Here is a 13403-nt window from a genome sequence, read left to right as displayed (position 1 = left end):
ATCAGTCTGTTGCTCTAACTATCGCACTCTCGGAATGTAATGGCACTCTTGGCAAACTTCTGTAGAGTGATTGGCAGCTACGGGTGAACGGCGTATGTGCTGTTTGTATACGTTTGTTTGTTTTGACTATCGCACTCTCGGAATATAATGGCACTCTTGGCAAACTTCTGTAGGGTGACCGGCGTATGTTCTACTCGCATCAGCGTTAAGTCGTCTCACACTCGGGAATATCACCGCTCGTAGCAAATTACTGCAAAATTACAGGAAATGAATCTCGGGCGTGAATCTCAGACGGCATGTGGCATTAAGGTGCCTTCCGTCTGGTGTACTCTTCCTGCAACTGTGGCTGCCTAGGAGGGGAGCAACTGGACCTTTCTGGAACTGAATTTATTTTTTCATCTTTTTGTCTTTTTATAAGAAGATATTATTGAAGGCGCTTTTCCTCCTTTTTTTAATATCACTTTTGAGTTGTCTACCGTCCAAAAATCCCAGTACCAGTTTTTATTCCCTGGGGATTGGGATGGCGACCATCTTCCTTTTCTATTTTTTTTTTATCAGAAATAATCAATCAAAAAACTTACCGTGCAGCCCAGCTTCCTATCGACTTCGTCCTCGAATGACCAGTCTCCCCCAATGCCGAAGGAAAAGACCAGACATTTCAAGGGAATCACTTTGAATTTCTTGTCCACACAAACCCATTTCTCGCCGTCGGTGTAGCGACTCTTGCCTAGCAAACGGCCTCCCAGCATCAGCTGTTGAAGACAGAAGTATGGCATGACTCGGGACTACATTGGGATCTTTTGCTATTAACTCCTTCCTCTATTTTCCAGAGCAACTTCGTACAACCTAACCCCACCGTGTGAAGTCCTAACCTCACTAAACAACGTGACCAAACCCCTCCAAGAAAAGTAACCCACCCTCAGTAAGTAACATAAGCTCACTACATAATGTAACCAAACCCCGCCAAGTGAAGGAACTGAATCTCACCCAGATACAGTAACCAAACTCCCCCAAGTAAGAGTAATGTAACCCCCAAGTAAAGTAACCTATCTCCATCATGTTGCATAACCAAGTTTACCAAGCACAGTAACCTCAGAGCTCCAAGTAAAGAAACCTTAAACCCACCAAGTAAACTACCCCGACTCTGCCAATAAACTGACCAACCTTCGTCAAGTAGGGTAACCTGCTATCACGTTAAGTAGTTGTCAAAATGCAGCCATGCAGCGTCTGCTGCTGTTATTGTCGTTCTGTATTGCTCGTGTTGTTCCGCCGTCCTCGTTGCTCGTGTCGGTGCAGTTGCCTCATTGTCAAGGCCACGCGTCCGCAGACTCACCTGTGTGTCGCAGCGGACCAGCGGCGTTTGGATGTAGTCGAAAAGCTGGCTGAGGTTGGTCATCTCCCGCAGCGCACTTCTTCTCCCCTTGAAGGAAAGGAGTCACAGTCATGTTCGAGAGTTGCATTGGTAGTCTTTTAAGAATCACTAGTCCACTTTGGAAGCTGAATTCATCTAACTTAACCCATTTCTGCGAGTCCCATCTTTACTATGTTCAGTAGTTAATCGGTATATCCATCTCTAATTTATTTTACACATTTTAAAAAATGGCAATATATATGTGTCGTTCTTAAACACACACACACACACACACACACACACACACATATATATATATACACACACACACACACATATATACACACACACACACACACACACACACACACACACACACACACACACACACACACACACGGCTGTCAGGGCCGGTGCTGTCCTGGGGTCGGATTATTGTATTAATAAAGACTAGTAAGGGTACTCGCAGGGGGTCGCCTCATGCGATTACTTATCTGAGCAAATTACTTGCAAGACCTCGCGTAGGAGGAGGAATTACACTTTGTTCTTTTTACTATTAGAGGCCGAACTATAGCCTGTGTGATGAACATTTGTGTTGTAGAAGTTATTCTGTATTAGTCATGTTAACAAGCGTACAAATTCTAGGTTTGTTTAACTAGCACCTAACATCAAATTAGGCTGTAGATGCTAGAAAGCAAAGCAGCCATGAGCGAAATATTCAGGAGACGAAACCTTCGGGACTGGACATCCGGCGTTCACGAGGTAGATACGGGTCCTCACACATTCTCCATACCGTGATCGTATTTGCCGTAAGTCCCGTAACTTATAATGGCAACTAATGAAGAGGAGGAAAGAGGAGGAAGGGAAGGGCGGAGAAAACTAGGGGTGGCCTTACCCCAGTCCTCGTTCCACGTGGCGATGTCTTCCTCCCGGTAGAAGGCCCCGTCCCTTGATGCTCCGGGGGCCGGGGGCGAGGCGCTCTTGCTGCTGCTGGTGTCGATGCATCTCGCCACGAGCACGGAAGCAAACTTCTCATCAAGTGAATACCTGTCAGGCGAAAAAAAAAGCGTATATTTAGGTATATTGTCTACGCACCCTTCCAAAGGCAGACTGAAAATCGTCTCTGTGTAGGGCAACAACGTTATGCACCGTTATCGTCATTACTGCGCGACGAGGTTATTCATATTGTTGTCACATAATTTAGAACGTAACGCTAAATCTAAGATATTTCCTGAGCCATGGACGAAAATTTGTTTTTCCTGTGAAATTACTTTAATTATTCGTATAGATAATAGTAATAGCAGGAGTAATAATAGTAATAACAATTTTCCATGATATTTTACTTTATAAAGCAAAATCATATGAATTTTCGAAAGGCTGTTGCTTATATGGTATATCAGAAGGTTAATAGGCTTCGTGACGCCGACAAGGGCGCCACCGTACTGAAGGGGTGAAAGACCACAGAACCCTTGGCAGCACGCACCTGGAGACACTGTAGATGGCGATGACGGCCATGAGGATGAGGAAAATAATCGCTGTCTGACGGGTGAGCATGGTGACTGTAGGGTAATGTGGTAAAGGCACACTCAACGGCAAACTGCAGAAATAGATAGATATACTTATGTAATTATGTAGAGATAGATTGATAGATGGACGGTCCCTGCCTGAATATATGTGGGCGCGGCGTCTAGGAGGACCCGGGTGCGCGTCCCGCCTGGCGCCATAAGCTGGGATTTTTCAGTTACCGCCTAGTGGGCCAAGAGTCCCAAGACTACCCACATGTTGTCCTGAAGACCACCTGTCAACCCGGACTCTAGATTCTCTTTCTAAAAAGAGGCTTTAAGATGAGCTCCAGGAGCAGCATAAGCCAAGTAAGATGGCACCTCTATAAACATTTGCCTGCGCCATAACAGACTGGGGCCGACCATCGGGCCAAGAAAGCCTACCGGTGCTATAGACAGAACGTAAAAAAAAAAAAAACAAGCAACATGACTGAGGAACACCGCAGCTAAGGCACACCGCACAACGCCACGTGGCACTGTCGTACACTTGATGTCTTATTGAAACTATATTCACTCCCAGTAGTAGGTACTGGCGACAGTGACGGGACCAAAAAAAATCGCAAGCATGATCAAGAATTAGCACCATAAATGTAGTCGATAAAGTTTATTCGTTGAATTTGCCTGGCGGGGCAGGCAGCCAGCCAGCCGCAGAGGGGACCTCCCACTACCCACCCGGGTAGTGGTGAAAGCTACCAAAGTGACCATTCCCCCACCCCCCCCCCCGACCCCCCCCCCCACCCCACCCCCACCCCAAACCCCACCACCTTCCACGCCATCGTGTCTCCCCCTACCCCCCGGAGGCCTGAGCGTCACCCTCCTGCCGGGGATTGGTTAGGGGCGTCCTTTCGCGCCGTGCCGGGGCGTCGCCCTCCTGCCGGGGATCGGTTAGCGCGAGCGGTGACTTGTTCGGGGGATCGGTTAGGGGCGTCCTTTCGCCCCAGTGTCGGGGATCGGTTAGGCGTCCTTTCGCCCCAGTGCCGGGTGATCGGCTAGGGGCCTCCATTCGCACCGTACCGGGGCGTCCGCCTCCTCCCGGGGGCTCGGTTAGGGGCGTCCTTTCGCCCCAGTGCCGGGGATCGGTTGGCGTCCTTTCGCTCCGTGCCGGGGCGTCCTTTCGCCCCAGTGCCGGGGATCGGTTAGGCGTCCTTTCGCGCCGTGCCGGGGCAGCGCCCGCCTGCCGGGGGATCGGTTAGGGGCGTCCTTTCGCCCCAGTGCCGGGGATCGGTTAGGGCGTCCTTTCGCACCGTGCCGGGGCGTCCTTTCGCCCCAGTGCCGGGGGATCGGCTAGGGGCGTCCTTTCGCACTGTGCCGGGGCGTCACCCTCCTGCCGGGGGATCGGTTAGGGGCGTCCTTTCGCACCGTGCCGGGGCGTCCTTTCGCCCCAGTGCCGGGGGATCGGCCAGGGGCCTCCTTTCGCGCCGTGCCGGGGCGTCGCCCTCCTGCCGGGGATCGGTTAGGGGTGTCCTTTCGCACCGTGTCGGGGCGTCACCCTCCTGCCGGGGATCGGTTAGCGCGAGCGGTGACTTGTTGGGCGGAGGCCTGTGGCTACCTTTACCCCTCCCTCTCCCTCTTCCCCTCCCGCTATTGATTTTTTTCCAGTTTGCCAGCATGTGTGTGCGTGTCCCCCTCTATTCCCCACCCCTCGCGAGCGGTGACTTGATGGTCAGTCTGAGGGTACCATTACCCCTCCCTCTAACCGCTATTGATTTTTCAGTTTGCCAGCATATGCGTGTGTGTGTGTGTGTGTGTGTGTGTGTGTGTGTGTGTGTGTGTGTGTGTGTGTGTTACTGGTGATTTTCATATTGACTGGAGTTATATCGATTGTCTTTTCAGTGAGGGGGTAGGAATGGGAAAAGTAGATTTTATACATTTTTATTGAAATATAGTGGAAAAAAATGGTATGACAAGCTATTATATTACCTTAATCTAGTCTGTTTTATTTGTTCTTTCTTAATCCAGGCTAATTTGTTCTTTCTTAATCCAGACTAAATACATGCTAAGCCTAAAAACAAAAACACACAATCGCCATAAAAAAAAATGAAAAAAAAACACAACACAAGTACATATATATAAAAAATAATACACACAGAGCGAGTACACATAAAAAAAAAAAAGATTGTTAAGTACTAAATAATAGGACTCTCATCAAGAACATTTATAATATTATTCACCTCCATGCTATGAGAAAAATTCAAAGAATTGAAAGCTGAAGGAAGGACAGTGCTTGAGAAGCTTTCATTTGTTTCGTCCGCACGAGCCGCATTGGAAGGGCCCGGTTGTGGCGCGAGATTTTCTTCAACGGCCGCAGTTGTTGCACGCCGCGCTGGTGGGTCTTCAAAGACGAGTTTCTTGGTCACAGAGAGATTTTTTTTCATTGGTTTTCCCCGACCGTACGCCGCTGCTGAGGAGAAGAGACCCGCCTCACGTTTGGCCACCTGAAGTTTTTTTCTCCCAACTTTGTGGAGGCTCTTCTGAGACAGTCTTGGGTCCCGGTGTTCTTGCTGCTTCGGCAAATTATTCTTTGTCATTCTTCGCCGCCGTTCTTGTCCCCGGTCGCGATCTTGTCGTCTCTGGTGCGTCTCCTGCTGCTCGCTACGCCCCTGCTGCTGGAGCAGCCGCAACACTTCCGCCATATGCTGCATTTTTTTCCAGTGGTGACTGACGCATTTCATGATCTTTTTGCTGCAGACGACTTCGCCGCTCTCGCGATTCAGCGCCCGACGGAGAGTCAAGACACACCATCACCGAAGCGTGTCTGTTGTTGTTGCCGTGGACTTATGAAAAGATAGAGAAACATTATTAGACAAAAAAAATCAATCTCTCTCTCTCTCTCTCTCTCTTGTAAGAATAAAAAAATACTTACTATGCGTTACGCTGACCGGTGGGTTGTTCTTCAGATGAGACACTGGTAATGGAGGTATCACATCCTTCAGAAGTCGCAGAAGTCCTTCCCTCAGCACACGCCGCCCCATTTTACCGACACCTCCCAACGCGCTGCGGTTGTTGTTGTTGTTGTTGCCCAATGACTCGCCCGTGATGTGTTCACCGGTAGACTTGGGAGTTTCTGGAACATCCCCCACCTCACCACCACCAACATCCGCTGAAATGACAAGAAATATATATATTTTTTTTAAACACACACACACACACACACACACACACACACACACACCAGCGCTTGTGCGCGCAGAAAAAAAAAATACAAGAGGCGGATATCTCACCTCCGTTTCTGGGATGTGATGTGTTATCCACGGCTTCAGCTTGGGATGTGTTATCCATGGCTTCAACTTCTAATGCGGCTTGACCCATTATCTGATCGTCAACATCGTCAGCATGAAGAGTTGCAGCGGCAGCGTGGGGCTGTTGTTGTTGTTGTAAGTTCATGACGGCGAAGACTTCCTCCATGACGCTCCTCTCGCAACGTTAGGGGACTGACTAAGCTACCCGGGGTTATTTGGGGCATATGCGCACACTACCACAAGCCTTTTCTTCTTCCGAGGCTACCCCAGGTTATAGGGGACACGCCCACACATGTATGCAAACACGCGCGCACATGCCCAAAACCACAAGCCATTCTTCTTCCGAACAATAGGAAAGCGTGAACAAACTCACACCCACCCGGTCACGTCGCACGAAAAAAAAAAAACAGAATCCTGTTCTTAATAACTACATATAATTGCACACACACACACACACGCCATAAATGAATAAGCTACATGCTACTTCTCTACATTTTTTACACATAGGAAAGCGTGAACAAACTCACACCCACCCGGTCACGTCGCACGAAAAAAAAAAAAAAAAACAGAATCCTGTTTTTAATAACTACATATAATTGCACACACACACACGCCATAAATGAATAAGCTACATGCTACTTCTCTACATTTTTTACACACACACACACACACACACATTATTATCATGTAACATTTAATAAGTTAGCCACATATCTTAGAAATACAATGCTTGTAAGTCAGTCCTTGACTAGATTGACAAAATGTTTTTATACATGGGGGCATTTTAAACATTCTATAAGCATATGTTAACACCTTTCTGTCATTCTTCAAAAAATTTCCTAAATCATAATTATCTTTCAAAAACTGACTAGTCCTCTCTAAGCCTATTTTATTACATAAGTATACGAATTGAATGCAATACACGCCCCACACCAGAGTTTTGTCCGACTGTAATATTGCGGCAAGTTTAAAAACAGGATAATCTTTATGCTTATTTAAGAAACTTCGAAAGTACTTAGAATATAATGATGGGGTCAGGGCGTATGTGTCGAAGAAATATATACACTTATCACTAACATAGAACACCACCCAGTGACCCATTTTCGAAGCTTGCGACGCGCCTAACACATTAGCAATAAAGACAATGGGCTTGTCTGACTCACTCCTTAGATTTAATTTCGCTACATCGTCAGCGGGAAGACAGCCTAAGAAATATATATTATTGTGATAAAGTCTTCCTTGTAGAGCTTTCATAATTTGTTGATTATTCATTATGCTCTAGTGTCGCAAGACACGTGCCTCTCCGAGTTGATTGACAACACTCCCTTTGTATCCCCAAAACAGATAATTACTAAATTTTCATCCAAGCCTTTTTTAAGCTGAAGACTTATGCGTAAGTTTCCACTGTGTTCAAGAGGCACTGTGCCTCGTATGTCTTCCGGTAACAAACTAAAAACAAACACTGTCCTTCCTTTCCTAAAGCTATCGTAATCAAGCAAAGTGTCATTTTCTACTCCTAAAATATCTAAAATATCATAATAGACTCGCGTACACTCGTGGGGAAAAGAAACCGTATTTTTATACATATTCATACCATTGACAGAGACTGTTAGTTCAGACAAATCAGCATTCTTGAAATACAAGCCATTTTATTATATACACCCGAAAAGGCCCTCATGTCAGCCATAACGATATATAAACGCTCTGGAATGACATTTCCCCACGGTTGGTCACAGACAATACTTGTCTGCTGTTTGCCGAGAACCAGAGATTTATATAACGTCTTGTTAAATATTGTACGCGTTATTTTTCCTGTCTTTAATTCTTTATTTAATGCAAGCAATGCTGACGGATAGGGTTGGAGTCTGGTGACCCAAAGTTTAGCAAAATCAATATGGGCACGCACAGCACTCCCATCGCCGTCAGTGTTCAAATACCAAGCTTCGTTAGCTAACTCAAGCCTTATTCTCAATGGGATGTCGTCGCATAAATACTGATCACAAGAAGTAATGTCCGACATTAATGGGAAGGTGAGATGAAGACCGTGATCTTTGATATCTTTTAAATGTCTCTTGTATTTGCTCCCAAGGCTAGTGAAGTATGCGGCGTCATAGGTTTCAGCTACGCCTGCTCCACCCGACCTGTTATCTTTGAGGAGGTTTCCTATTTCTCCGAATGATTTGAGTTTTAACGTGGAGAAGCTGGTGAGCATTTTTAGGAATGACCAGTAATTAAAGTATGGGTTACTTTCAACCATTTGATCGCCTACATACACCTGAATTGATTTGAACATGGTATTAGCAGTGCCATTGCAGAATTCGACATTGACAGCCTCCTCGACTTTTGTTTGTCCATCAGCTTGAGTGACACTTAATTTCAACTCAAGAATTAATTTAGCAAGATCGATAAATGCCCCCTTCACCCCCGGCACGCGGAACTCTAGGTACTTATCTTTTAACCGGGCGTGGCTGGACAAATTTACAGGTAAAATGTCGACAAGAGTTTTAGACGCAATAGAGCTCTCAACCTGGCGTTGTCTGTTGATTCTAGGGAATTCGTCAACCACACTGAGCGCATAATCAGAAATCGGAACGGAGGGAGCGGCGGAGGCCATGCTGTTGTCGCTTTCGTCGCCCGCTATATACTAATGGAGACACTGGTCGCGGGAGCGGGCGACGTGTTAACTTGATAAGAGACCACTCGCTAAAAAAAATGGCAAGCCCACGCGCGCGCGCAGGTCAGAATGTTCCCCCCCCCTTTTTTTCATGAGTGTCCACCGCACCTCCACATTACTAAATTATATCAAACACATCGCTGTTCTTTCTCTTGCAACCACTTTTCCTTTTATTAATTTTTTTCTTCTTGTTTCGCGCAGTAACTCTTCTTTTTTTTCCTCCTTTAATAATTCTAGCACCTACGCCACTTAAGGCTTCAATACCTCTTTTCTTTAAAGCGCCTCTCACACTTCTTTGTCCACTGCTCACATCCTGGATAACATCTTGAGTAAACTTAAGCGCTGAGGGCTTAACGGTTCTGAATAAAAAGGGCATTACACTCTTGGCTAGGTTTGCGAGCGTACTAAAAATACCACCACCTCTTTGATGTAGTCTTGCAGGATGGGCGAAATGCACAGTTCGAATATTGCCAAAATCACCCCCCACCTGATGTGGAAAGCTACTCAAAAGACTTGAAAATTCACCCTCCATAGGCGGAAGAAACACTGTTCGCGACGATGACTGCATGACCACTAGTTAAAAAAAATATAAAACGTCATTTTTTTATAGCTACACAGTGGTTTGTGTCTGTCGCCCATCCCCGGCGGTTGAGGCTTTCGTGGGGAGATTCTTCGTCCCCTCTTCCTGCCCCAAGAGCATTACCTTAACGTTATTCAAATCTAGTTGGTGGGCAAAAGATCTTAGCTCCTTCAAGTAGGCCACGTTCCATTCATGATCCATCTTTCCCCTTCGTCCTACGCCGGTAGGAAAAATGACTTTTCGAATGTTTTTTTCTGCTTTACATAATCACCTAGCTCACTGAGGCAACATTTAAAATTATCGCGTCTGCTTTGCTTGGTGTCCGACATTAAACCGTTCACATAATGCATATCTCTGCTGGTTTCAATAAAATATCTTGACACGTCATTATATTCTACAGATTAACCCTGACAAAATTGAGTCACCATACCCACCACAATGGGATAATTTGATTCCGTGGGTGGTTCCTTCACTACCAGCGACCCCACATTCGGTCTGTCACTCCAAACGACTCTGTTCAAATTATAAAGTTGTTTCCGATTTTCAAAGAGATTAGCATAGCCATACACTTCAGCCAAGTCCTTGGCTATACCGCTAAGTTTAAAATTGCTGGCGTTGATGGTGGCTACTAAACACACACTGTCGTCAATGAACTGGCGATCGGTCATTCGCCCCTTCACAGGAATGATGGGATAGTCTGACATGTTTATAGAAAAAATATATTAATTCTCGCTCTTACTCACGCTTGGTGTCTCCTGTCCCGCGAGGTCACAAGTGTCTATATCCCACCCCCAAACAAAATCCTTTTTACGCGATAATTCTCCCACGTCATACCCGGCATCCGCGCGGGGGCGGAGAAAGAAGGCGTGGGGCGTGGCTTTGCCCGAATTGGGGCACTTCTCCTTCCTCCCCCACCTCCTCCTCCAAACAGTTGCTTCCTTGCCTTATTATTGCGTATAAATGAGGGATCTAAGTTTGTGTTGTGGAAAAGCATTTTAATAAATGGTATATCATCAGCTTTGAAGCCTAATTTGCTGTTGACGTCACTTAAGGTTTGCAATATATCAATGACGTTAAAATTATTAATGGGGCTCAAAAGATTTCCGTTTGTATCCCATGTAATTCCTGGAGTATGTTTCATGAGAGCTAAGAAAGCTTTGGCATAATCCCTTTGAGCTGCTTTCATTCTAACATCAATCCTGTTATCTATGGCGGGTTTCGAATCGATAGTATTGGTGGGGAATGTCGTGCGAGGACCTATGGCCGCTATAGATGGCGGGTGGTTGTTTGGGGTTAATACATCTTGCAGCGCGCGTCTCTGTATATTTTTTAATGCAGTTGACGCCTTGACCGTCGAACCCGACAACGGTTTCCGCACTCTCTTTCTTTTTTTCCTCGTCCGTCTCTCTGTTTCGTTTTATGTTACGGCTCCCCGTAGAAGACTTGAGTAAAATTGTTCTGCTGTTGATTTCGGGATGAGACAATATTCCTTCATTTTGTTAAAAGACCAGTTATGACACTAGCTGCCAGAGGTAACAGCACAGAGAGTATAGCACCGCCCCGCTGTGTTCGCAGTATTTTTTTTTTTTTAGTGTACTTACCCCCTTGTTGGCGAGTTTCCTTATGTGTTTTTTATATTTGTTCAGGGATTTCACAATCTTTGTATTTCGCGTAAGATTAGTTTTTAGGAAATTTAGAAACACTTCTGACAAGCAATCTATATGTTTCTTGTTCAACACTGCAATTACTTTTTTCCGCTTGTCGGGGGAGAGTTTAGCCAACAACAAAACAAGATCCTTGTGAACAAAGGCGAGGGGAGGTGCTTTTTTTTTTCTTCTTGTTGGTGAATTCGAGGTCATTACGAAATATCTTGAGCGTCTATCCAACAGTCTTGACTCGGATCATAACCCAACCAAGATACAAAAAATTGTTTGCGACCGTTCACCACTCTCGATTTTTTTATGATGACGGGGAAAACGTCCGGTAGCTGAACTTTGATAAGCTCCTCTTTGTAAAACAAGCCTTGGATGGGTTGATTGGATAAATCTTGCAAGGTATAACCCAATGGGGATTGTCGATAATCCACGCTTGCAATTTTAAATATTTCTTCTGTGTTTTGGATATGAAAGCCTCGGTTAAATTTAGAAGCTTTATCCGCGCCCACGAGTCGAACGTAGTCCCCGATGTTCAGCACACGACTGGCTTTACCTTGACGCTTAAATATAATGTTACGAGCGACACTAGTAGTTTTGTCTAGGGTGATAATTTAAGAAACTGGTTACCCGAACATTAAATGAGGTGATGAAAATACGAAGATAGTCCTTAACATAAATTTAATGTATAAGTAAGAAACAACAATATTAACAACACCTGTAGCAAGTGAGAGTAATTACGTTACTTGCTCTTAAGACCTTATGGTCGTTTAAATCAAGTGAATGGTGTGAAGGTCATTAAGCACAAAATAGTTCAATACGAGTATGGAAAATAACAAGATAATATACCAAAACGAAGATTAAACCAAAGACAAAATGACACACAGATAACAATGAGAAAAAGAAAACACAAGAAACCCACACAATGACACACAATAATAATATATAATAATAACCACCACCAATGAATAAATGGATGATAATCACTGATGAATGGATGAATGAAAAGATAAGATGGACACAGAAATGATGAGATATGAGAAAAATAGTATGGTTCACCTCCTATAGTTCACTGGTCACTTTGTAAGTGGTTACTGACTCACTGACTCGGCTGTTGTTGTTGCTGCTAGCCGAACCCTCAGGAAATGAGTACACTTTGGCCTTTGAGATGAGACTAACTCTCACACTTTGTGGAGGTTTCGACAATGCCTCTGAAATAGCCCAAGGCTATTTGATAAGCCTAAAGCCTTAGCCGAAGCTAGCTCAGGGAGCAACAGGTACAATAATTGATAATTCAGTAGTAGCAACAGAGATAGTCTGGTTGCAGTAATACCTCCCCCCTGAAGACGACACCACTGGGTTGATTTGTAGTTGTAGGTAGCCGTTGTTGCCCAGTGGAGTCGTAGTGGTTGACTTCTGGTCAAGTCGAGTTTTTAGATGCGAGATAGGGCGTCGGCGATGATGTTCTCCCTCCCTTTTAAGTGGTTGACATTCAGGTTGTAGGGCTGGAGAAACAGGGACCATCTGAGAAGTCGCTGATTGGTAAACTTGCTGCGATTGAGGAAGGCCAATGGATTGTGGTCTGTGTAGACTTGGAGTGGTTCTTGAGCAGGCTGTATGTAGCATTCGAATTTCTGGATTGCTGAGACGATGGCCAGGAGCTCTTTCTCAATGGTGCTGTATCTTCTCTGGTGGATATTAAGTTTGCTGGAGTGGTACGCCACTGGACTCCTGCAGTAATACAGCACCAAGAGCGGCATCACTGGCATCAGTCTGCAGGGCAAAGGGCTGAGTGAAGTCTGGAGCGATGAGTACAGGACCCTGGGCCAGGAAGTTCTTGAGTTGGTCGAAGGCGGCCTGGCACTCCTCTGTCCACAGTAGTGTACGGCTCCACTCGTGAGCCGTGTGATAGGGAAAGTGGCGGCCTCGAATTTAGAGCAGAACATACTGTAATACCCTGCCATGCCCAGAAAGCGCCGCAGGGCCTTCCGAGTAGTGGGGGCAGGGTATTCAAGGATGGCAGAGATGTTGGCTTCCTTGGGTCGTACTCTGCCATTGCCCACCACGTGGCCCAGGTACGTCACCGTTGCTCGGCCGAAGGTAGTCTTAGCCAGCTTCACGGTGAAGTGGGCTGCCTGCAGCCTTGTCAGCACATCCCTGAGTCTCGTAAGGTGCTGCTCCCAATGCTCTGTAAAAATTAGAATGTCGTCTAGGTAAACGGACACTCCAATAAGATCCTGTAACAGATAATCCATGGCTCTCTGGAAGGTTGAAGGGGCATTCCTCATCCCAAAAGGCATTACATTATATTGGTAGAGCCCAAAGGGAGTGATGAAAGCGGATAT

At 45.7% G+C, this 13403-nt stretch overlaps 2 protein-coding genes across 4 annotated transcripts in view; both read right to left on the bottom strand.

Annotated features, from left to right (window-relative positions):
* The window catches only part of LOC126980777 (uncharacterized), a 62751-nt gene that overhangs the window by 24631 nt on the left and 24717 nt on the right, over positions 1-13403 (bottom strand). The gene's annotated exons all lie outside the window — the stretch shown is intronic.
* LOC126980778 (uncharacterized) lies at positions 4770-9137 on the bottom strand. The gene is made up of 3 exons (XM_050831061.1): positions 6135-9137; positions 5777-6013; positions 4770-5687 (listed from the first exon to the last, which is right to left on the bottom strand). Exon 1 carries the CDS (start codon positions 8764-8766, stop codon positions 7762-7764), a length of 1005 nt encoding a protein of 334 aa, XP_050687018.1. The 5' UTR covers positions 8767-9137; the 3' UTR covers positions 4770-5687; positions 5777-6013; positions 6135-7761.

The sequence above is a fragment of the Eriocheir sinensis genome, chromosome 45 (genome assembly GCF_024679095.1).
Source record: "Eriocheir sinensis breed Jianghai 21 chromosome 45, ASM2467909v1, whole genome shotgun sequence".
Lineage (NCBI taxonomy): Eukaryota > Metazoa > Arthropoda > Malacostraca > Decapoda > Varunidae > Eriocheir > Eriocheir sinensis.
This window is presented reverse-complemented; position numbering and strand designations above follow the sequence as displayed.